We start from the raw sequence: 22759 nt of genomic DNA on the forward strand, positions 1-22759 counted from the left end.
CCCCATGCTTCACAGTAGGTATGGTGTTCTTGGGATGCAACTCAGTATTCTTCTTCCTCCAAACACGACGAGTTGAGTTTATACCAAAAAGTTCTACTTTGGTTTCATCTGACCACATGACATTCTCCCAATCCTCTGCTGTATCATCCATGTGCTCTCTGGCAAACTTCAGACGGGCCTGGACATGCACTGGCTTCAGCAGCGGAACACGTCTGGCACTGCGGGATTTGATTCCCTGCCGTTGTAGTGTGTTACTGATGGTGACCTTTGTTACTTTGGTCCCAGCTCTCTGCAGGTCATTCACCAGGTCCCCCCGTGTGGTTCTGGGATCTTTGCTCACCGTTCTCATGATCATTTTGACCCCACGGGATGAGATCTTGCGTGGAGCCCCAGATCGAGGGAGATTATCAGTGGTCTTGTATGTCTTCCATTTTCTGATGATTGCTCCCACAGTTGATTTTTTCACACCAAGCTGCTTGCCTATTGTAGATTCACTCTTCCCAGTCTGGTGCAGGTCTACAATACTTTTCCTGGTGTCCTTCGAAAGCTCTTTGGTCTTGGCCATGGCGGAGTTTGGAGTCTGACTGTTTGAGGCTGTGGACAGGTGTCTTTTATACAGATGATGAGTTCAAACAGGTGCCATTCATACAGGTAACGAGTGGGGGACAGAAAAGCTTCTTACAGAAGACGTTACAGGTCTGTGAGAGCCAGAGATTTTCCTTGTTTGAGGTGACCAAATACTTATTTTCCACCCTGATTTACGAATAAATTCTTTACAAATCCTACCATGTGAATTCATGGATTTTTTTTTCACATTCTGTCTCTCACAGTTGAAGTGTACCTCTGGTGCAAATTACTGACCTCTGTCATCATTTTAAGTGGGGGAACTTGCACAATCGGTGGCTGACTAAATACTTTTTTGCCCCACTGTAGTTGGGAAAAAATGGGAAGAAAAAAACTCTTAACAGGAAGAAACCTCTGGAAAAACCAGGGAGAGGCTGAGACAGGACAAAAGACACACTATGAAATCTTTGCAAAACCAGTGTCTTTACCTTAATTGGCTCCAACAGTAGAAATGAGCAGAAGAAACTAGCAAAGCAGGAGATTAACCACATCATGGCAACATTCTGACTGAACCCATAGCCAGCCCAAACTGAAACACCATTGGCCAGAGCGATTCCTGCCCAGCTGCCCCACATGGCAGCACGTCCACACCAAGGTGGAAACCGTCTTGGACGACACACATCTGTTACAACTGTGAAAAGAAGAATACGGTGCCAAAGACAAAACAAATACAAATCATCAGGCACTGAAAACTTTAGGAAGTATTTAAGCGTAAAACTACTTAACTGAAAAAAACGAGCATTTTAATGATCCTTTTAGACTCTTTGAAGGTTATTTTGCACTTTGCAAAAGAAAGCAGAGTTCTTGGAGACTTTGAGTCTTCAAGGACTTCAAAGTCTTTTCGATTAGTAACGTAATTAGTAAATATATCAAGTTTCCAGAGAAAGAATAAATGACATTGTAAGTTTGATGCCTTTTCAATTTACCTTTTCTATCGCAACCAAGGACATATGTCACTTATTAAACATTGAGACTGCAAAACGAAAGCACAATGCACACACACGCTGGTTTCACATCAAAGCACAACTATAAAGGCTCAGTCACACATCTGGCAGTACAAGACTGATTACTCTGTGAAAGTAACAGCCTTTTTTCTTTTTAAGAGTAATCACCAAACTTTGCTTTACCTAATGAGAGTTATAAGCCTTCTAAAACCCTTGGATAGGTGATTTATGTGTCCTCTCTTACTAATCTAAACAAAGAGACAGCAGGAAACTTTAAAAATAGAACATCTATGGGGGCAAATAACATCTGGATGGTCTTTTAAAGGGACAGTTCAAATCAAAATGTAAAAATCAAATCTGCATATTTTTTCCCTGGGCTGTAGTACTATTTATTATAAAAGTCTGCCTTCTCTTAATTTCTATTTTACAAGTCAGTATTTTACAAATAAAATATTTAATTTTGAGAATAATTTTCTGAATAAACTATGAATCTTTAAAATTTGGTGAGACTGTTTAGTGCATTCCTAATTGTAATTCTTCAAAGTTTAATCAGTAAATTTGAATTTTACTAGATAATTCAAACTGCCTGCACACACACCTGTGTTTGACGTGAAGGCTGTCTTTGGTGGGTCCCGCCTCACAGATTCCAGAAGAAGAGGGTCATTCAGCTTTGTCAGGAGAATCACTTCAGTCTTATCTTCAAAAATGCTCGACCTGCGACACAAACAGTGGCAACACAAAATCAAGCGAATCTACACAGGTCTCAAACGATTCTGGGGAATTCCTTGTCCAGAATATAACTTACAGGTCAGCCATCTCGCTTTCATCTGCCTGAGGAAAGAAGTTCTGTCCGTCTGCCAGTATGTGCTTGATCAGATCTTCATCTATAAGAAGACAGTGTGAAACTGGATCATCATACACATTCATTAAATTCAGTCACTAAACGAACTCGCTGCCATGTCTTTCTGGGGTTTCTGAAATGTAACGTGTTAACTTTTCTCAGTTATTAACATGGTCATAACCGATCCAACTACTCAGCTATGACAGAAAACCGCTACTGAAGATGCGCTCTATGATTACAGACACAATTTGTGTAATTCTGCCTCTCTGCACTACCTCCGAGGATTTTAAACCAAACAATCAATCTGTGATTGAAGTGACTTTAATCTTTAATTCAAGGGGCTTTAAAGAAGATTTGCATGAACTATTCAGGAATTACAGCAATTTTTACAAGAGTCAAAAAAGAGTCAAAAAGAAGCAGTTTCATGGCCTGTTTTCTTGTTATTTCATGACAAATTAAGCAGAATATCTTGAAGCTGATTCAAAGCATTGAATTGGTATTTTGTAGTTTTTCAGTGTAATGTTGAAATGTAATGTTTCTACTTCCTTTAGGGTCTGTATGATCCTCCTTTGTTGCACCAAACCTCTTCATATGCTTCTCCTGAGGCCTCTTTTCCCCTTGTTTGGCAGCTCCATATTCATACATCATACACACACATTTTTCTAGTATATCCACTGTCCCTCCTCTGTACATGTCCAAATCTTAGCCTTGCTTCTCTAATTTTGTCTAGGTGGCTGCAGTAAAACCCCGGCAGAGCATCACAGTGGAGGAAGTACAGTCCCTCGCTATAACGCGGTTCACTTTTCGTGGCCTCGCTGTTTCGCAGATTTTTTATTTGTGGAATTTTGCATGTTTTTGGGTTGTTGGTTTTTTTAACAGCGCATTGTGTTCTGCATCCTGTTTGGCTGTGGACCATTGTCAATTAATCTCCTCCGTGCCGTGTCACCTGTACAGTACAGAATGTGTTCAGCTTGTCAAATTTACATAAATCTTCGATCCCTAGCAGTGTGACTCTGAAGTGCTGAAACTGAAACTGTGCTCTGAAGTGAGAAACAAAACAGTCAGATAAGTCAAACTTTACTGAACTCATTCTTCTTGCTTCCTCTACTTCTGTACCATTGAATCATTAATGTTGCATTCTCTGGCAGCTGCTCTATTAACATGTTCTGGACCTGAAAACAGGGTTTGATCTTTGTTTTCATCCTATAATACTGGACTTATTTTTCTATGAAGGTTTGAGCTTCTTGTTTAAACAAGAGAGAAAAGTGTGAAAATGTTCATGCCTGTCTGAGAAAACTGTCTAAAGTGTGTAGTGACTAGTGAGGGATTTTACAGCCTTAAAACTTCTATAATAATTGTAAAAAATAAAGTTGGCTACTTTAATTTCACCTATCACAGGTTATTTTTAGAGCGTAACTCCCGCGATAAACGAGGGACCACTGTACCGCATTTGGTGATGTCCACTGATTCTTGATGTCAACTAAAGTGCTTTTATTCAACAATCAAAAACACTCCTTGTGTTTTAAAATTATGTTCTAATTTCTTAAATAAAAACTATTGCATTACTTTTCCTAAATCCCTTGAATTCAAACTGAAAGTCCGCAGTTCAATCTCATCTTCATTTTTTGGGCATAAAATCCACTGTGGTGTGATGCAAAGACAAACCACCAAAATAACTTACTGTCCAAAAACAGTTAGACTATATGAAAATAAATGAATGATTATTTATTGTGCATTTTGTGTGTAGTTTATTTTCCTAAAAAGAAATGAAAAACAAAAAAGATGAATCTGACATTACTACTATAGTTTTTAATGCAATATTTGCTTTTATAGCCTTATTGTTTGTCTTTCTTTAGATTTTCTGCAGATATTGCTGTACATTTAATTCCACAACATTCATCAAGTGAAAATCTGCTTTCATCACATTTAGCTCAGGCCATTATGAGACACTGCATACAACTTCTAACGATCTGTTGTCCATTTATGGCCTTTTTAAGAAAACTAAATTCAGTGTTTCTGAAGTGTTTTCGCAAATATCCCACTTTTGCTCAGAAAACGTTTGATTTAATACTGCAGCCTGTTTGCTTCAGTTACCTGAAGAGGTGAAATATTTGTTGCGTTGCTCGGCGCCTTCTTCATCATCAGGGTTAAAGGCCATGTCCACACCGAGGTGCCTGCTGCCCTGACCCCTCTTCAGCCTGGGCATTCCTGCCCCGTGCCCAGCGCCTCCAACCACCGAAGTGTCACTCAGCAGCTCTGGCCAGTCCCTGTCCTCTGTCTCCTCCTCTACCATGTCCCAGCTCTCCTCACTAAAATGCACAATGAGTAATGTTTGTGACTCAGACCAACTTTAGCAAATAATTCATTTGCTCTGAAGGTCATTCCAACAAAACAAGTTTGTCAGAGAAGAATAACGTTGTTGTCATTATTCTGATAAAATTGTTGCTTTCGAATTTAGAGTTGTTTGGTGAAGAAAATGTTTCGCTCACTTCAAATTCAAAAGATAGTTATTTTTAAAAAAAAAACGTATATTTTTTTAAACTTTCACATCTCTTGCAGATCACATAAGATGAGCCATTTCCACTTTATTCGTTGATTCTCACAGCTTGCTATTCCACTACATCTGTTTTCCAACAAACAGGTCGTTACCTGAAATAAATATGCTTACCTTTTAGTTGATGGAGTGGGCAAGTCCACGTTGGTCTCCTCTGAGTTGGTCTGAGGAAACAGATGATGGATGGAGAGAGAGACAAACATTAATGACCTGAAAAGGTGAAAGTAGAATCTTTCCCAAATGTGACTTTTAAACCCCGTGTTTTCGTGACAGACTTTACCTCGCCATTAAAAAAGAGGAAGGAACTTCCAGCCATGGAGTTGTCCAGGAAGTCATCGATCTCCACTGACTCCTGGTCCACTTGTTGTGGCACCTGCTCCACGGTCACACACTATTGTTTACAGATACACAATGACAGAGGAAATATTCTGCTTTATCCAGGGCCTTTGAAAGACAAGAAAGCTTGATCATATATCACATTTGGTAAGGTTTGGGTTACCTTGCTGCGGCTCATTCTGAACAGCGTGAAAACAAGCAAGTAGAGAGGGTAGACGATCAGACAGGTGACCACGCCTGCTGCCACTGTCTCGCCGTTTAATGATGAAGACCTTGACACAGCCCTCGGGCTGAAGGACATGATTGCATTCATTAGAAGTTGCATGGTGGGAATTTACAAAGAGAGACAGACAAGACAAAAAAACCCCGTCACACCCATTCACGCACCCGTATCGCTTGTCCACCACAATGCTGTACCACAGAGTGTTGGCCAACAGGAAGAGCTGGAGTAACAAAGCACAGCACGTGGCTCTCTGCAGGCGGGTGAACGGGCTCCGGGTGGGCCTCTCCCACAGCGAAACCCACAGGTGACTCTCACACAGTGCCCTCTGCAGCTCATACCGCAGGAGGCGAGGCAGCTGAAGAAGCACAGCCTCCTCTGGGAGCAAAAAATAGAAAGCGAACAAGCTTGCATTATGCATCAAGCAGTTGTTTTGCTACACTCAATCTTTAATTATTTAATTACACGCCACCTAATCGCAGTTCCTTACCTGAAGCCTCCACCTCCATCTCCACCTGTCCATGAGTTCTCTCGTTGTCCACTGACAGCCAGTCTTCCACCAGGAAATAGTGGCTGCTTCCTGTCTGCAAGTCTTTTACCAAGACATACTGTAGCTTCCATGCTGGAGACAGACCTGAAGAAGGGGTAGCAAATAATGGTTAAATGATGGATAAACATTAATATACAGACTCTGCTTGGGCTCCTTCTGTTGTGTGTCTCTTTACCTTTATTGTCATGCCAAATACGTATTTTCCAGACATTGCCCAAGCTGGTGTCTGTCGCAATATGAAAGATGTCGAGTGCATTGCGGGCAAAAGCCCCTCTGCTGTCGAGATGGCGATGTCCGCTACGGCTTTCACGCCCATATAAACTGATTCCCACGTGAGCCGTGGTGCCTGGATGGAAGAGAGAGGCAGTTTGCATGAATTCTCTTCATTTCTTGATGTAGGAATTGATTTTATTGAGTTTAAAATTTGAAGTTGAACTGTTATGATTTGCCTTATTTTCTGTCATACACACACTGTTACAGTGACACATGACGCTCATATTGAACATATTGGCAAAGTTTCAAAAATGACGTCAAAACGACATCTACCTGTTACGTCGTTTTATCTCACCTGCCCCTTGGTTCCAGCCAGTTTTCACCTGGACCTCATACTTAAAGAGTCCATCTCGGCCACAGAGTGGAACCACACCAGCACGCCGTAGATCCAGCTGGTCCAACTTGTGTAAGATAGCCGCTGCTACAATATAGCATATTAAGCCCAATAGACACACCAACAGCACGACCAGGCTTGGTGCCCCTGAACGCTCCTGAAGGAGGGGGGAAATGGTTTAAGTGGTTTTGTTTATTTAGTGCACATCCACAAATTGTGACTGGTATTTAGTGAGATACTGACTGGCAGTTTAAAACTGATGGCATTGGTTGGCACAAACAGGCCTGCGGCGAAGGATGTGAGGTGCTTGGTACGGCAAACCGCCCTGCTGGCGTTGGTCTCTGCTAATGGCACCATGCCATCTGTCCGCCACTGCTTTTCACTCTCACTGAAGTACTGACACAGAGAAGCAAACACCCCGACCTCCAGACGAACATCCACGGGCAGAGACTCAGAGCTGCAGGGCGTACTCACGTTGATGAAGTAGTCCAGAGTGGTGTCGTAGGTCCTATTTAGCAACAGTGACATTTTTGGAGATAAACAGGAGACAAGGACAGGAGATGTCAGCCATAGCAAAGTTACTGCATATTTAATGCGCACTGTATTATAACGCTGCAAATGAACAGAGTTCTTACTCTGGTGACAGGAAGAAGGTGTAGTCCCTGTGGTCAAGATCTTGCCCGCTGGTCATATTGAGAGTGATACGTTTTGTGTCTGTGCAGTTGAACTCATTGGGTTGTTCGTGGGAATGGAGGTAGGCGGTGATGAATGGCTCCTCTTTGTCATTCTTTTCTCTTTCATACTTTTCTTTTAAATCTAGAAAAGAAATGAAAATAATGACAGTAACACCAACACAAAAATACACAGTCAGTAAAGAAACAAACAAAGACACAATTTACATTTAGAAGTACAAACTTAGTCACCAAATGACAAGACCAGACAGCTTTACAATATACAAAATGAACTCAAGTTCACTCGCCCTGTTATTTCATCTATACTATATAAAGTACATAATTTTATTGTCTGGCCATTGACATAGCTGTATGTTCGCAAACCCATTCAGAATCCATACCGAGGCATTCATATGCTGCAGTTAAGTACTGCACAGAGTCACAATTATATATTTCTGGCAATATAATAACATATGTATCTTTTAATTTGAACTATAATAGATGCTAAAAACAACACGAAATCCTTTTTTTCATTCATTCCTAAAGAAAAAAAATGCTAAATTCCAGTTACTTGGACAATAAATATACATTTAAAACACCTCCAAATGATTATTAGCTTAATCATCAAGCAGCTCAGACTGAGCAGTGTGGAGACAAAGTCAGAGAGGCAAGGCTGACACGGTCTGAAGATGCACAAAGGAGGACAGTCAATGTATTGGACAAATCAGGAGGAAAAGAGGAAGACCACAGAAAAGATTCATGGTTATAGTGAAGGAGGACATGCAGAGGATTGATGTGACAGAGGAGGATGCTAGGGACAGGGTGAGGTGGAGGCAGATGATCTGCTGTGGCATCAAATAAGGGGACAAACCAAAAGAACGAAACCAAGAGATCAAGCATATTTTTGTATTAAAGAAATTAATTTGCTCAGTTCTACCTACTAATGTTTGTGATAAATGTGAGTGCTCACCTTGGATGGTGAAGTTGAGCTGCACAAACAGCCCTGCCTGTCTGTTGCTGTTTCCTGCGCTGACCCTAACGATGACAGAGTCACAGTGGCTGATGTTAACGGCCCCCGCTGTGGGTACTCCTCCAGTACCAGAACCTTCAGAACCCAGCTCTCCAATGCTACTATTGTTAATGGCAACTGTGATGGCCAGACTATCATCAAGACCAGAGATTGGGATCTGGGTTCCATTTTCAGTGCGAAACTCCATGGATGCCACCTCGGTAGAGATGGTGTAGTTGGCAACATAGTTGAAGGGGAACGGGTTGGACTCCACCTGGATGGAAAAAGTTAATAAAGTCAGTAAAAGTGAACGTGAGGATCTTTTATCTGAAAACAGAATTTGAAAAAGACCAAAGAGAAGGACACAGTTCAGGCAAACTCTTTCAGTGAATGTGCTGATGACAGACTTCGGCACAAACAGCTTTCACGCTGCCAAGTTCTTTGACAGCCATCTAAGGAGAAGGTTCAAAAGAAGAATTTTGTACTTGACTCAGACGTTTCTGCTCTTTTAAGTGTTTTCTGATGTTCAAAGAGTGATGTCAGTGTATGTACAAGTAATCCCTGTAGGGCCAAAAAGCTCGGACCTCAGAAAGCTGCTTGAGTTTTATTCTACTCGAGAGTCTGGTTGACAATAACATGAACAAACCTGAAAAAGTAGCTGCATGATGCTTTTTCCAGCAGCAGCTCTGCCCAGACTTTTATTGAAAGCTCGGGGGATGGAGAACAGCTGGCACTCTGGTAAAATGAAGAGAGAGGAAATTAAACACTGTCATCATGCACATGATTCTTCACAGTTACAGTTTATAATGTCCAACTTTCTGCAGTTTATAGTGAAAAATTCCAACCTGAGACACTAAATGCACAAACAAACCTGGACTGTTGTTGCCATGGTAGCAGAGGAGACTCTGGGGGTCTGCCAGTTTTCCCGTAGCAGCTATCTCAGCTCCCCTCAGAACGAGAGGCTCCTCGTTGAGTACGCGGCCGTGCATGAGGATCAACATGAGCACCGAGGACAGACTGTAAGCCTTTGCTGCCACACGCAGAGGGTGTGGCTCCAGTGTGTCTAACACGGCGTTTCCATACTCTTCACCAGAGGAAGAAGGGGTTGAGATGGACGGGGGTGAGGGGGAATCCAAATAAGCATGGAGGTACGAGTAGGAAGCTGACTGACTGACTTGATGGATCAGATCACCTTGTAAAAAAAGGAGAAAATATGACATACGATAAATTAAAAAAAATAAATAAAAAGACCAAACTTAACTAGTTTGTTCTTGAACTGTTGGTGCGCACAGTATTGGTGACTGCTCATTTATTTAAGGAAAAATAAAATCATAAATAGATTTTTGAGAGCAGATTCATTCAGTTATGTAATCTACTCAACAACACCACTTACTAGAATTTGGAAGCGTTGTGTTAGTGAGCATTACACGGCTCTAGTTTAGCTGAATTTACACAAATTCACTGCTTTTAGACCAATAAATAAACCAATTTTTAGTTCCTTTATAGATCACCTATTTTATTTAGTCATAAGTAAGAGCAGTTAGAAAGCTATATCCTCAACTTAACAAAAAATACACAAAGATATCTGACTGGGTAGAAGTTCCTAATTAGTGTTGCAGTTAGAGCCTCATGTAGAAATGAGCAACACTGTCCTAATAATGCATTTACAGTGACACAGCAGTTTCGTTCTTACCCATGATGTTCAGGATGTTGTCAGCTATTTCAGTCGGAGTGACGACGCCCTGCTTGGTGTCTGTCTGCAGAATGTCCAGCATGGACTCCAGCTTGTTCAGAGTGCTGTTCTGACACTCCTCACAGATGAACTCTCGACTTACCGCCTGGAAAAAAGATGCATGCACATTCACTCGTAACTGATTTGTTTGTATTCTTGGCTCTCCTCTTCTGTTGATAGCCTTAATAATTTCCTTTAAAAATGACCCCGTTTTCTCTCATCCTGCTCACCGTGCACTGTGCAAGAGCAGCGGAGGTCTGCTGGATATCGCTCACAGTTGTCAGATCCAGAGCAGTCAGAGCTCTTGTGATGTTGCTGCGGACTCTGACTCTATGATTGCGCTCATCTTGGGATACGCGTGACGACCGACTGGTCTGCTCATACTGGAAGAAAGTAAATGCCGATATAATTACTCCTCATGTGTTATCAGCTGTTGTGTGACTTGACAAATGATTGCATTAATCGCTGTTTTATGGCTAGGCCTCTCTTACCTCATTTAGGACTGTAATAAGAACCAATGATAACTCTCTGACCCTCTGGGAATCTCCCTGCTCCAGCAGCTTTTTGAGTTTGCTGTCTGTCAGATCAGAAAGCCAGTGGGGAAGACTGCTGTATCCAGAAGGTGGATCTGGCAGTACAACCTCAATGGTCCTGGACACAAACAGGAAAAAAAACAACTGAATATAGAATTTGAAACTTCACTATATGCACGTGGAACAGCAGTCACTGGTGAACAAGAAGAGCAACAATAACAGCCATGTTGCTTCTAGATGCCATGAAACTCAACAACTGAGCAAATACCTTGGGGATTGTAGTGATTCCTTGAAACATTTCAGTAATATAACACCATGGTAGCTAAAAGTGACTCAAAAAGATTCAGACTGAAATCTCCTCATAAGTGAACTAAACCGAGTAAAGTAGAGTTACTTGTTAAGAGGCATGATGGCAGCTCCCTGGTGGTCCTCCACTGTGATGTACACGTATACATGATGTTGGGCTATGCTGAAACCTGGAGGCAGGAAGGCCGAGTGCTCTGGACTGCTTCCTTTGTACACGCAAAAGTCCTCACAGTATTCTTCTTTGCAGCGTGTCACTAGCAGACTGTACAGCAATGTAGTTTCAGAGTCACCCAGATCACTGTAACCTAAAGGGTTAAAATCAATGCAGGGTCAAAAGACAACAATCCCTATAAAGGATATGATAATTAAAAAGATTTAAGTCACATTTCCTTCTTCCTACCAGAGCAGTTGAAGTGTACGCGGTCCAGCAGTGTGCGTATCCTCCTGCCTTCACCATCAAGATCCGCGTAGGCCACTCCTGCCTCCCCTCCAGCTCTCAGGTGACATTCCCCACCAGCCGGGGCCTTGTTGTGATGCAGTGTGATAGAAGCAGCGCCCTCGCCATTTAAGCTGCTGTCAGTCACATGCAGGGTGAAGACATAGGAATCATTATGCCGCAGGACCCCCTGCCGTAGCACCAGATTCATACCGTCGCTTCCTGTCGTGGTGGAGGAGGAGTCTAGGACCAGAGTCTCATTCTTTAGCGTCATGGCACTCCAGCGCTAAGACAGAGAAGGAAAACAGCCTATAACTCTCTGCTCTTGATATTAGTGACATCAGTGATATCAGTGACACCAGTGTGCTTTTTCCTGCTTGAGTTGCAGTTGAAAAGATGAGTTGGGAATAAAAGGCACGCCATTATAAAACAGTTTGACAGTTGGCCGGATAATCAGATGAAAATTTTCAAGCGGCAGGTCATTTCAAAACACAACTTTTCAAACAGCTCAACCACCACACAAACAAACTGTTTCGTATGGCGTTATTTTTGTGCCACTATTCTTAGCGCACTTAAAAAAAAATTTGCAGGTGCAAGTGTTGCATTTTGAGGAGAAATTTATTTTGAAATGCAAATGCAAAAACTGAGCAACAGGGGCTGCTATCGTGTGTGTGTATGGATAATAGCAAACACCGAAATAAATTTTTTGCACGCAGCAATGAATTTTGTTCACTCAAATTTAGCTTTTCTTCGCTCAAAATAAATTTCTCCTCAAAATGCAACACTTGCACCTGCAATTTTTTTTTTTACGTGCGCTCAATTTCTTCTTTTCGCTCAGAATAGTGGCACAAAAATAACGCCATAGTTTCGGTGTGGTTCTTCTCAAAACTGAGGAGCTAAATGTAAATCTGCGAGAGGAAAAAAAAAATGTAACAGAGATGGAGAAATATGTAAGAAAGAGTGGACAGGAGACTGAGATAAGAGATCATTTTCAAAAGGTAGGAACTGCTCAGCGAGTGGAAACTTTATAGACAAGAATGTCCTCATTTGTTTTAGATATTGTATCCAGACATAATGCTTTGATAAATTATGTTTTTGTGAAAATATCGCATGAACATTTTCACACTTTTCTCTCTTGTTTAAAGACTCAACGTTCAAACCTTTGTAGAAAAATAATTACAGAATGAAACCAAAGGCACTCGTAGGTGCAGTTGACGGTGCAAAACGTTTCACTGACATTTTTGCGATTGTTGGAGAAAACTTACAAACATACAGTACAGCACTGCAGAGTCACACTGCTAGCGATAGAAGATTTAGATAATTTGATAAGCTGAACGCATTCTATACTGTACAGGAGACACAGCACAAGACTGACTGACAATGGTCTACAGCCAATCAGAACGCAGAAAACAATGCAGTGTAAAGAACAACAACCCCAAAACAAAAAAAACACGCAAAATTGCACAAAAAAATCCAGGAAACAGCAAGACCGCAAAAGGTGAACCGCGTTATAGCGAGGGACCACTGTACTCGGATAAAAGTTTACAGCGACACGCTTTGTTGGACTGGTTACATCTAGAGTAGTGTTACTAGACATGAGGGAGGCATTCTGATGTAACTCTCACCAATAAGTGTATTCCTTAAAATGTCAAACTATGCCCTTTAAAGATGGATAGCTTTTAAATCATCATGATAATAAAATAGGTATTCTTAAAGTGCTCAAAAGAGGCGTAATTTTAGCTTTTTCCTTATTAATAATTTAGTTCCTCTTGAGAAACTTTTTTCCTACAATTTATGTGTACAATATTTCTAAAGCGTCCACATGCATGACAAACCTGACATTTTTCTTAGGAGACAGACAAGTTACTTATAACTTAGAATTGCATTAAGTACTGTATAAATGATTAAATGTTAAAACTGATGATGTGTAAGTGAGACAAAACTTGCTAAAGTTTTTTCTTTTCAAGCTGATGGATCTTTCCCTTTACTAAAGACATATTAGTATGTAATGACTACACATATTGAGTCAGATATGTGTAGAGAGTCCAAAATTCAAATATACTCCAGTCAGTATGGAAAGTATAGTGTAATCCTAACAAAGTGACATTGGTTATACTGCAGCTGAGCAATGTCAGCTGGTAGGTGCAGTTCAAACTCCAGAAACTCAATGATTGTTTTGTCTTTCAAATTGTTTCCTTATGTAAGTTCAACACAACATATTCTCTCTGGCTCAGCTTAAGGGATGACCTCATTCTCACGCCCACACACTACTGCCTGCATCACGAATCCCAGGGAAAGTCTGAATTAAGGAGAGAGGTGGGGCAGCAGAAGAAGAAAGAGAAGAAAGGGACGTGGAAACGTTGACTTCACTGTTGCTTCTGTGGTGCCGTGACCTCATTTTGCTGAGACATAGAAAGACATTTTTAGCCAGATTCTGCCCTTAAAGCTTGATGTCAGTGTTTCTGTGAGCTTTTACCACACGAAGAACGCCCTTGCAGTTGGTGCAGGTTCCTCGGAGGTAGACATACGAGTTCTGGCTGACCTCGTAAATCGACTGGGCCTTACAGGACACACACTCAAGATACACAATGGGAATGTGGCCGCTTTGGACGAGCACCTGTTACAAAAACAGACATGCAGGGATGCAGTCACCAAGATCTGAAAAGAGAACGTTTAACCACCTGAAAAGAAAACGTTATATATGTGCACATTTGGCTTAAATCTGATGTATGTATATGAATATGCACAATCTTTAAGGAAAAAAAAAAAAACTGTTTCCCCCAATTGTTATTGAACTATTATTTAAAGAAAAGTTCGTGTTTAATCCTTTTTTATTTACTTGCATTTCTAAACAGTGATCAGCACACAGAACAAGAAGTCTTGGACCACAAATCTGCAGTCTGCACTGGAACCCTCAAAATATTTGCCATGGTTCATTATTACAATAGGAAACACTTGTGTCATGCCATGTTATGGCTGGATCACAACAGCTTTTTTGTTCACATTTCTTTTCTTCTTGCTCTGCCTTACACTTTAAGCTCCCTTTCCCCTCTCTTTAAACCACTTTTCTTCTGATTGGCTGCCCCAAAGTTAGAAAAGCAGAAGGCTGTACGACAAAGTGAGATGAATTTCTTACAGAGAAATGTTGAGCTTAAATGTCCTAAAAGTAGCCCTATTTTTACCTCGCTAAATCACTGTGGTAACTTGTGCCGAACACATAAACTGGAAACAGTTATGTTCAAAGTTTAAAATCGGCTAGTAGCGTTTTGTTGTTTCTTTTATTATATCCACCAAGAAGATTGTTTTTGAGGTGTGTTTGCAGCTGTGTCATTCTTACCGTCTGTAAACACAATAGCTCAAACAATTTTAAGAAAGTACTATATAAAGATTTAAAATATCATGTCCCATCTGACCTCTCATTCAAGGTAAACAGACTGATCTCAAGGTGAAAGTGATAATAATACTATGCAGAACTATTAACTATTAAAACTATATTTCACACTTCCATTGTTTGTATTAATAACATAGAGGCATATGGGGAGTGATATATAGGAATTCTTAATACCATATTACGTTGGACCTCGCACCTCAAACTTATATAAAATGTCTTTTATCTTTAAAATTGTACTTAAAATGCTACCGCCTTTGTTTGTATTGGCAACATTTAGGAAATAATGCAGGTATATGTGGATTCTAAACATCACATTATAGTTTGCATCCAGCCTTTGAAGTGCCTTTCTTTCAAGTTGACCCCAAAATGTTTTGTATCTTCAAAGAAACTATTTATATCCACATTAATAAAAACTAAAATCCCATATTCAAAATTATGTCAAGTATATTAAAATGGGTTTCAGCATTGTAAATAACAAAAGCCTGCCGCTTGCACTTGTTTTAACTGCACTACAAACATCTTAAAGTATGTTTAAAAAGAACAAAGTAAAGAAAATGAACATAATATAATGAATATATAAAATAAAATACACTTCAAAGTAAATATTGGCCAGACACTGAGCTGTCTTGGCGAAGGTTTGCACTCTCTGATTGCTTCTTGTTTACAACATGTTTTAAATGCAACGTAGAGTCTCTGCTGGGCGAGTGCATATTATATGTGCAACTTGTTAAACTGTACCTTACTAACATCACAAATCATGCCAACTTGTAAAGATACAGCTGTGGAAACGGTGTATGTCACTGAAACATTCATGTATCCATTTGATAATGCAGAACGTGTGTAAATGTTAAAGTTTAAATGTATCCAGTAAAAATCTCAGAGCTCCCATCTGCTGTCATCAATTTAAATAAGCTGTTAAAATAAAGAGCCAAGATCTTATTCAGCATTAAAACAATTAACTTTAATTAAAATGTTTAGTTTACCGTTCTATACACTAAATCTCTAAAAGATTAATGATTTTCTGAGCATTAATCTCTTGTTTTATTTTCAACACTGTTGTATTTTATTGCTAAATCTTTATGTCATTTATAGATTTTTATCACTACTTTATCATTATCTGATAATGTCTCTGAGCAGGCAGCACTCATAGGGATCATTTTGTGTGACCCGTGAAACCCCACATTTATATGAGTGTGCACAGAATTGGAAGCAGAAATCCTGGATTAACACAGCTGTTGATAACTGCTGTTTTGATACTCATCATCTTTAACTAGGGTTTTAGATATTGTTGAGCCAGCTCATGCAGAGAATATTCAGAATAACATTCTGAATATTCAGAAGTATTCAGTTTTAAGCTGTCTGAATGCTGAACATTTGGGCTTATAGAGACTAATTGCAAACTTTGGTCATGTTTAATATGTGAATCAACCATTTCAACAGTACATATGGCAAAAAATTAAATTATTTTTCTAATATAACTAATTAATATCTTTCACCAGTGATCAATTAACCAAAAGTTGTGAAACATTTTTTAGAAGAAGCATTATTAATAAGTATTAATAGAAAGAAACTGGGAAAGCTGAAAATATAAAGACCGAGAAAAATCTGTGTATAACTTAATGACAATTGACTTTTCTGATGCTATTAATGTGTATTTAATATGTATATAAAAGGAGACTTACAGTCTGTGTGGTGGACTCTGGTGCCAGGCCGTCTTTGCTTATGGTCAGTTTGAAAGTGTATTCAACCTCAGCCTCCAGCTCTGAGCCAGAGATCCCCAGCACAGGGCCGCTGGAGCCCAGGCCGAAGTTCAGGGTGGAGCAGTGCTCTGGACCCTGAAAAGAAGAAATTTGCAGCAATTTTTTATTTATGTTGTCTGTCTGTCAAGTTGTACAAAATCCTGTTCCACACAGTCTCAAATTCATTCCAACAAACACACTTGCATTTGTAAACTATGGCCCAAAATAATTGGGGAGAGATTAAGGGAAAGCCGACCTACAAAAATAAGTTTCCAGTACTTGTTTCAAATAAATCGCCGACCCGACAGCATCAGGAAGGCTGTTCCAAAGTTTGGGTGCTACAGCAACAAAAGTCTGATCACTTTTGGGGTTGTAGCAGAACATGGTGCATGCAACTATTAAGAGATCTCGACCAGATGATCTGAAAATCTGAGGTCTCAGTAGCTCCAATAAATAAGCAGGGGCCTGTCCATGTTGTCAGTTGTTAATAATGGGATGTTAAAGTGGATTCTTAAGCTCATTAGAAGCCAGTGACGGGAAGAGAGAATACGTGTGATATGAGAGTGCTGCCTTGTTTTTTAGCAGCCTTGTTGCTGTGTTGTTCACCAATTGGTGACGAGAGCTCTGATAGATACTTGTGAAAAGCAAGTTACAATAATAATGGCTGGAATAAGGGTAAGAAACACACCAACGTGGTCAATTATTAATTGGTGGCTTGGATTTTTCAGTAGTACTAAAAGAGGCTGTATCAGAGGTTTGTGCTGCCCGTGGGTTCCCATCAGCACAGGCACGGACAGAGACCGGGTAGAGCAGCAAACAGACTTTTATTGGTGAGTGTTCACACATACTGCATAAACTAAAACCCTGTGTGCTCCACTGGAGCTTGCCTGGCATGGCGAGGCACACTCAACTCTAAGCAAAGCTAAAGGAATATCTTCTCCTAAGTTTGGACAAAAGCCCACCATCATCTATGAGTCTCAGCATGTGTGTCATCTGGTTTCAGCATGCTACTGCATAAAAGGAGAGGTTGATTAGCCAGCTTGCAACAGGTGAGTCAGTCACCTGGCACTGCTCCCATACCATTCTGCCCAACCTGTTCTCCTGCAGCTGAGCTAAAAACCACAGACCATTACCACAAGGATAAAGTCAATCAAATACTCAGTAAATACACTTCCTGTTAACATTAAAATGAGGTTTTTTTTTAAAGTCCAACCTAATCTTGCACTTTCATGTATTTGATATGTATAAAATTGCTTATCCAACTTTTAAGTCCCAGAGTATCTTAAAAAAAACATATTTGATAAGAGTTTAAATATATTTGATTATTTTATCTACAGACAAACATGGGGAAAAAGTAAAGAGGTACCCGCAAACGACAAAGTTACATTTAATTTTTAAATGCATCCAGTTAAACGTTTCAGAGCTCTGATGTGCACCCACACTTTAGAAACACATGTAAATAGCAGCACTGTGAGCACAGTCAGCACGGAAATAACTGACGTGAATTGAAATGTTTATTTTAAAACTGAGTGACAGGTTCCGAGATTACTGATTTTCTGCACCATTAATATTTTTTCTTATTTGCAACAGTGTTGGATTTTACTTTATGGTTAATTTTTATATTCTTTACACCTTCTCGCCATTTTATCGTCATCATTATCTGATAACGTCTCTGACTGGAGCAGGCAGCACTCATAAAGGTCATTTTGTGTGCCCGAACAGTCGCCTGACCTGAAAAACATCCGTTTTTATGTGAGCGTGCACAGAGCCTGAAGCAGAATGGCCTGTGTTGAACTTCATTCGTTGTATACCACTCATCGCTTGCCAATCTAAAGACAAAGTGTGGATAACAACGGTACAAATGTATTTCTATAGAAGAGCAGTTCAAGTTTAGTGTTTAGTAGACCCACACAAGTTCTCCTCCATGGCTGAAAACACAACATCTTTTTAATGACTGTAATACTGTGTGTGCCGAGTTTATTTCCCATCCTGTAAGCAGCACAAACTCCTAATTTTCACAACTGTAGTTGTATGGTAAATTTTGTAACACAACTTAAATAGTCACCAAGTGAACAGCCAAGTAAAAATGGTCACAGACGTTATATTTGATTTTGTGCGCTGTATTTAAGAAACAAAGCAAAGATCCGCTGCCATGTAAAATGTAGCTTATAAGATGATTTGTCAGTTATTTCATCTTTTATTAACCACCTCTGTCATCATGTTCAATTGTGTTTGTATTCAAGGTCAGGAATGTTGTGTTGAACACTTCAAGACCTGGGATCTTGTTAATTCCTCATTCAGTCTTTGAACTGAGTGTCTTTTTTTAATCAACAGTACTGCACAACTGTGTGTGAGTGTGTGTATGTGTTTATGTGGACTGTGTAATTGTCAGGGTGGGGAGCAAAGCACCAGCTGTGGAATGCATAGTTTATCTCTAAACACTTACATAACCCTTTAAATGCCTATGTGCTCAGATGGACACCCGTACATCTCTGCACAACTATCTTTGCGATCACCTCGTTGGCCCTGTACTTCTCTAACATTTGTCATATTGACATACTGGCCTGGCCCAAATATCCTCACCTTCAATTGTCTCATTCAAAAGTTCTTCACTAAAACTGGTCCTCATGAAAATGGAAATACAACTATGCACACAAACTCTTCTGGACACTCCCATCCCACTGGGTCTTATATTGCGGGTTTTTTTGCTGCTCCGGCAGAATGTGTTCCCGCCCAGCCAAGAAAGCACTAAGTGTGAAAAACACTAAATGGACACACACATCAGCATACACTCAACTCAATTTAACACAACGCACACAAACTATCCTAAGAAAATTTCTCTTTTTCACACCAATCCTGAAGGTATTTGCAGTGTTTGGGACTGTTATGTAATCCCTGTTTTATGAATTCACTCTTAAAAACTGCAATAAAAATTTCTGAGAGCAAAGTTTGTGTAATACTCTTTAGGGCTGTTCGATATAACGATATATATCGGATGATGATATAAAAACATCTATGGTTTCATTTTACGCTATCGTTTGTTCCGTGGTGTCGCAAAATAAACTGTTTACGGCAATATTTTTTCATTATTTTGATGGTCACTGTAGTGGCCATATTAATTTCTTAAAGTTCTCTCTTTCTCTTATATTTTATATAACCACACTACAGACAGACAAGCGTTTGTTTTTATGCGTTGTCGTTAGCAACAACGACGGTAAAACCACCGCGTGTCCGCTTGTTCCACATAAACTTTTAACAATAGAGCTCAAGATCCTGTTGAGACTTTTCAAAATAAACTGAATCACGTGAAAGATGCAGAATATTTACGGATGAGAAGCAAAAAAAGAGCCGCCAGGTGCTAAAAAATAAACCTTAGACTGAAACGTTAGAACAGGCTTTTCCCCGCAGCACGCTGTGTAATAAATACTCACAAAGAAAACGGCGGCCGTTACAACTTATGTCTAAAAATGTATCGTTTCATGCATCGGTTAAAACACTCGACTCCAGCTACATGACGCGCAGCTGGAAACACTTCACGCTAGTCGAGCTGCCCGAGATTCACAGAATTTACAGAAAATGTTACATTTTTGTGATTTATATCGTTATCGGACGATAGATGTCTTAATATCGGGATATGAGATTTTGGTCATATCGCACAGCCCTAATACTCTTACTTATTAGACTTAAAAAAAAAAAAAAAAAAGGCAAAACAAAGAAACCTAAGAGACATGACGGGACACTGTTGTCTGACCAGCAGGGCAAGGACAGTTGCGTTTTAGACACAAATGTAATGCATGACACTAATACCTTATCTGCTACAATAAGGTTGCTCCACGACATGTCAATTGTTATCAACAGAATGACCAACAACAGGCCAAAGCAACCTAGTTACTCCCTGTCCTTACCTTTGAGGTGTTTTGACATTCCCAGTGGTAGTGGAGTAGTGATTGTCTGCTTTGGTCCATGTTAGGGTCATACGACTTTTCTGCACTGAGCTGCAGGTCTTGTGTTCTTGACCACACCCTGTAGGTGCCTCCTTCTATAATCGGCACCAGCCTAAAAAGAAAAAGGGTTCAAATTAAGCAAGAAATTCCTTGCAATCTCTTATGCAGAACTGAACTGATTCTGCATTTCATTGACACAGTAAAGTTAGAGCTATGTTTCTACAATTAATGCATATAAAAATACTTAAGTAGAGAAATGTGGAATAAGAAACTAATAAGAAAACCTCAACAGTACGTTGTGCGGAACTACATGTAAAGCAGGGGTGCTCAATACGTCCATCGCGATCGACCAGTCGATCGCAAAGGTAGTATTGGTAGATCGCATGGCATTAAAAAAATAGATGCCAGCCTATCATCCATCCCATCACTTGATTGATACAGGGAAGCCAGTCAGATGACATCAGATTTTTTCTGACGCTTAGGTCGCTGCGCATGCGCAAACAGCGGCGCGAAGTGTAGTAAAACTGACAAGCTAGTCAGCGAGTTAACTCCAATTTTTAGCTCTCGGTTTTTTCTCTTAAACCTGGCCGTCAGCAGCTACTGTCCGGACTATGCATCCCTGGCTGATTCAATTCAGTGCAAGTCATCAGAGTAAACTCAGGTAATGACAAAAAATTTACATAGTTAATTGTGTTGTGAAATATTGGATATTGCGGTTATGCATGTATATACATTGTAGATATAAAGAATCCTCAATATATTTATAAATAAGTATATGTTTTGGATTTTTGTAGTGGGTAGATCATTTTGACTTGGTCATTTTATAAGTAGCTCACATGCGGAAAAAGTGTGAGCACCCCTGATGTAAAGCAAGTACTGTACTTTTTTCTACTGTAAGTTTTTCTTTCGCAGTTTAGGTTTACATTTTTGCACTGTTAGCTTACTTCTTCTTAGTCACACGTTTTCCTGCTGTTCTCATTTCTTTGTCACTTCCTGTGATGTTTAAGTCACATCTTAAAATTACAGTATCAGTACTCTTGTGAAATAGTCAATGTCCTCTGCTCTCCAAGCCTCTAGTCCCTGTTCTTTAAAGTCCTTTTTTATTATTATTATATCACTTTACCATCCATCTCTCACCTTTCTGTTCTTAACCTCCTCTGGGATGTGCAAATTATTTCAATTAAATATCAGCTTAGTCTGTTCTACCATCAACAGCATCTAAACTCCTTTATACCAGCCACTATCCCCAACCTATCTCCAACACAGTGAATAGATCCCCATATTTGATTTAGAAGACAGAAGAACGAAAGAAGAAAATGGGAAATTTAAGAGGGTAAAAAAAAAAAAACCCTCCAAAACCATTTTTATTTTATGTTCAGGGACCATATCGCTGCACTTTTCAAGGATAAATTGGAAAGAAATTCATATATTTGAACATGTAGGATCAATAACGCATAAGAAACAACGTGAGCAGAACACCAACAGCACCTCTCTCCAATCATGCCGTGAAGGGAGGAAACAGACTCGTTTTCAGTGAATGTCACAAAGACATTCAAGGAAATATTAATGGAGTCATTTCCTTAAATTTGGTTATTAAATTTGATTTGAGATAGACTGTTGTATTTATTTATTCTTGGACTCTACCAGAGTAGCTTTGCACGATTCACAGTTCAAAACAACAGATTTGCACAGCAGGTACATGGGGCAACTGTGCTAACAGCCAGAGCTGTCTCACAGAGACAGAATCTATTATAATAATATGTTTGGAAAACATGTCACATGCTGAAATCAGGGTAAATAATGAAAAAAGGATCGACATCACAGAAAAAACTTATATGAATGCTTGGTTACTATTTTTTCTACTGACCTAGTGGAGACGATGCTTAAATGCAGACAGGCAGCCTTCCTCAGAGGCACACCTTCATACGACAGAGAAAACACTAATGTGTAGTTCCCTGCTGCCAAAGCCATCTTAGGCAACGACAGCTGCAGCCGCCGCATGTCCACCTCCACCGGCAGACGAATCGTAGCTCCGGGGGTCACTGATTGGTCCTTCATGATTTCACTATCGCAAGAGGATCCTGAGAAAATCTGCCAGAGGTACTGAGCTCCGTAGCGTATGCAGCCTTTCAGATCCACATTGGCCTCTACCAAAGCGGGTTGGAAGCGCCAGATGGACAAGCGTGGAGCTTGAACCACATGGACTTCTGGTTCCTCACACTCTAACACACTGATGTTTACTTCCACCTGCGCCAACACCCAGCTCACCATGTTACTGCAGTTTACCTACCAAGGAACAGAAACAAGCTCATAAAATCACAG

The 22759-nt window shown here is 40.1% G+C and overlaps 1 protein-coding gene across 2 annotated transcripts in view; it reads right to left on the minus strand.

Moving 5' to 3' along the window:
• pkd1a (polycystic kidney disease 1a) overlaps positions 1–22759 on the minus strand; it is an 87889-nt gene that overhangs the window by 21116 nt on the left and 44014 nt on the right. For both annotated transcript variants that reach the window (XM_026170194.2, XM_080302731.1), the window contains 25 exons: positions 22305–22723; positions 20399–20549; positions 16437–16589; positions 13840–13980; positions 11328–11649; positions 11016–11232; positions 10580–10739; positions 10319–10471; positions 10050–10194; positions 9228–9548; positions 9003–9091; positions 8318–8630; positions 7312–7492; positions 6920–7184; positions 6638–6833; positions 6245–6415; positions 6010–6153; positions 5687–5897; positions 5463–5589; positions 5244–5354; positions 5078–5127; positions 4504–4718; positions 2374–2452; positions 2167–2282; positions 1053–1255 (listed from right to left, as the gene is read on the minus strand). In XM_026170194.2, the coding sequence (XP_026025979.2) occupies positions 1053–1255; positions 2167–2282; positions 2374–2452; positions 4504–4718; positions 5078–5127; positions 5244–5354; positions 5463–5589; positions 5687–5897; positions 6010–6153; positions 6245–6415; positions 6638–6833; positions 6920–7184; positions 7312–7492; positions 8318–8630; positions 9003–9091; positions 9228–9548; positions 10050–10194; positions 10319–10471; positions 10580–10739; positions 11016–11232; positions 11328–11649; positions 13840–13980; positions 16437–16589; positions 20399–20549; positions 22305–22723 (4653 nt within the window). The remainder of the gene's footprint in view (positions 1–1052; positions 1256–2166; positions 2283–2373; positions 2453–4503; positions 4719–5077; positions 5128–5243; positions 5355–5462; positions 5590–5686; positions 5898–6009; positions 6154–6244; positions 6416–6637; positions 6834–6919; positions 7185–7311; positions 7493–8317; positions 8631–9002; positions 9092–9227; positions 9549–10049; positions 10195–10318; positions 10472–10579; positions 10740–11015; positions 11233–11327; positions 11650–13839; positions 13981–16436; positions 16590–20398; positions 20550–22304; positions 22724–22759) is intronic.

The sequence above is a fragment of the Astatotilapia calliptera genome, chromosome 6 (assembly GCF_964374335.1).
Source record: "Astatotilapia calliptera chromosome 6, fAstCal68.1, whole genome shotgun sequence".
NCBI lineage: Eukaryota > Metazoa > Chordata > Actinopteri > Cichliformes > Cichlidae > Astatotilapia > Astatotilapia calliptera.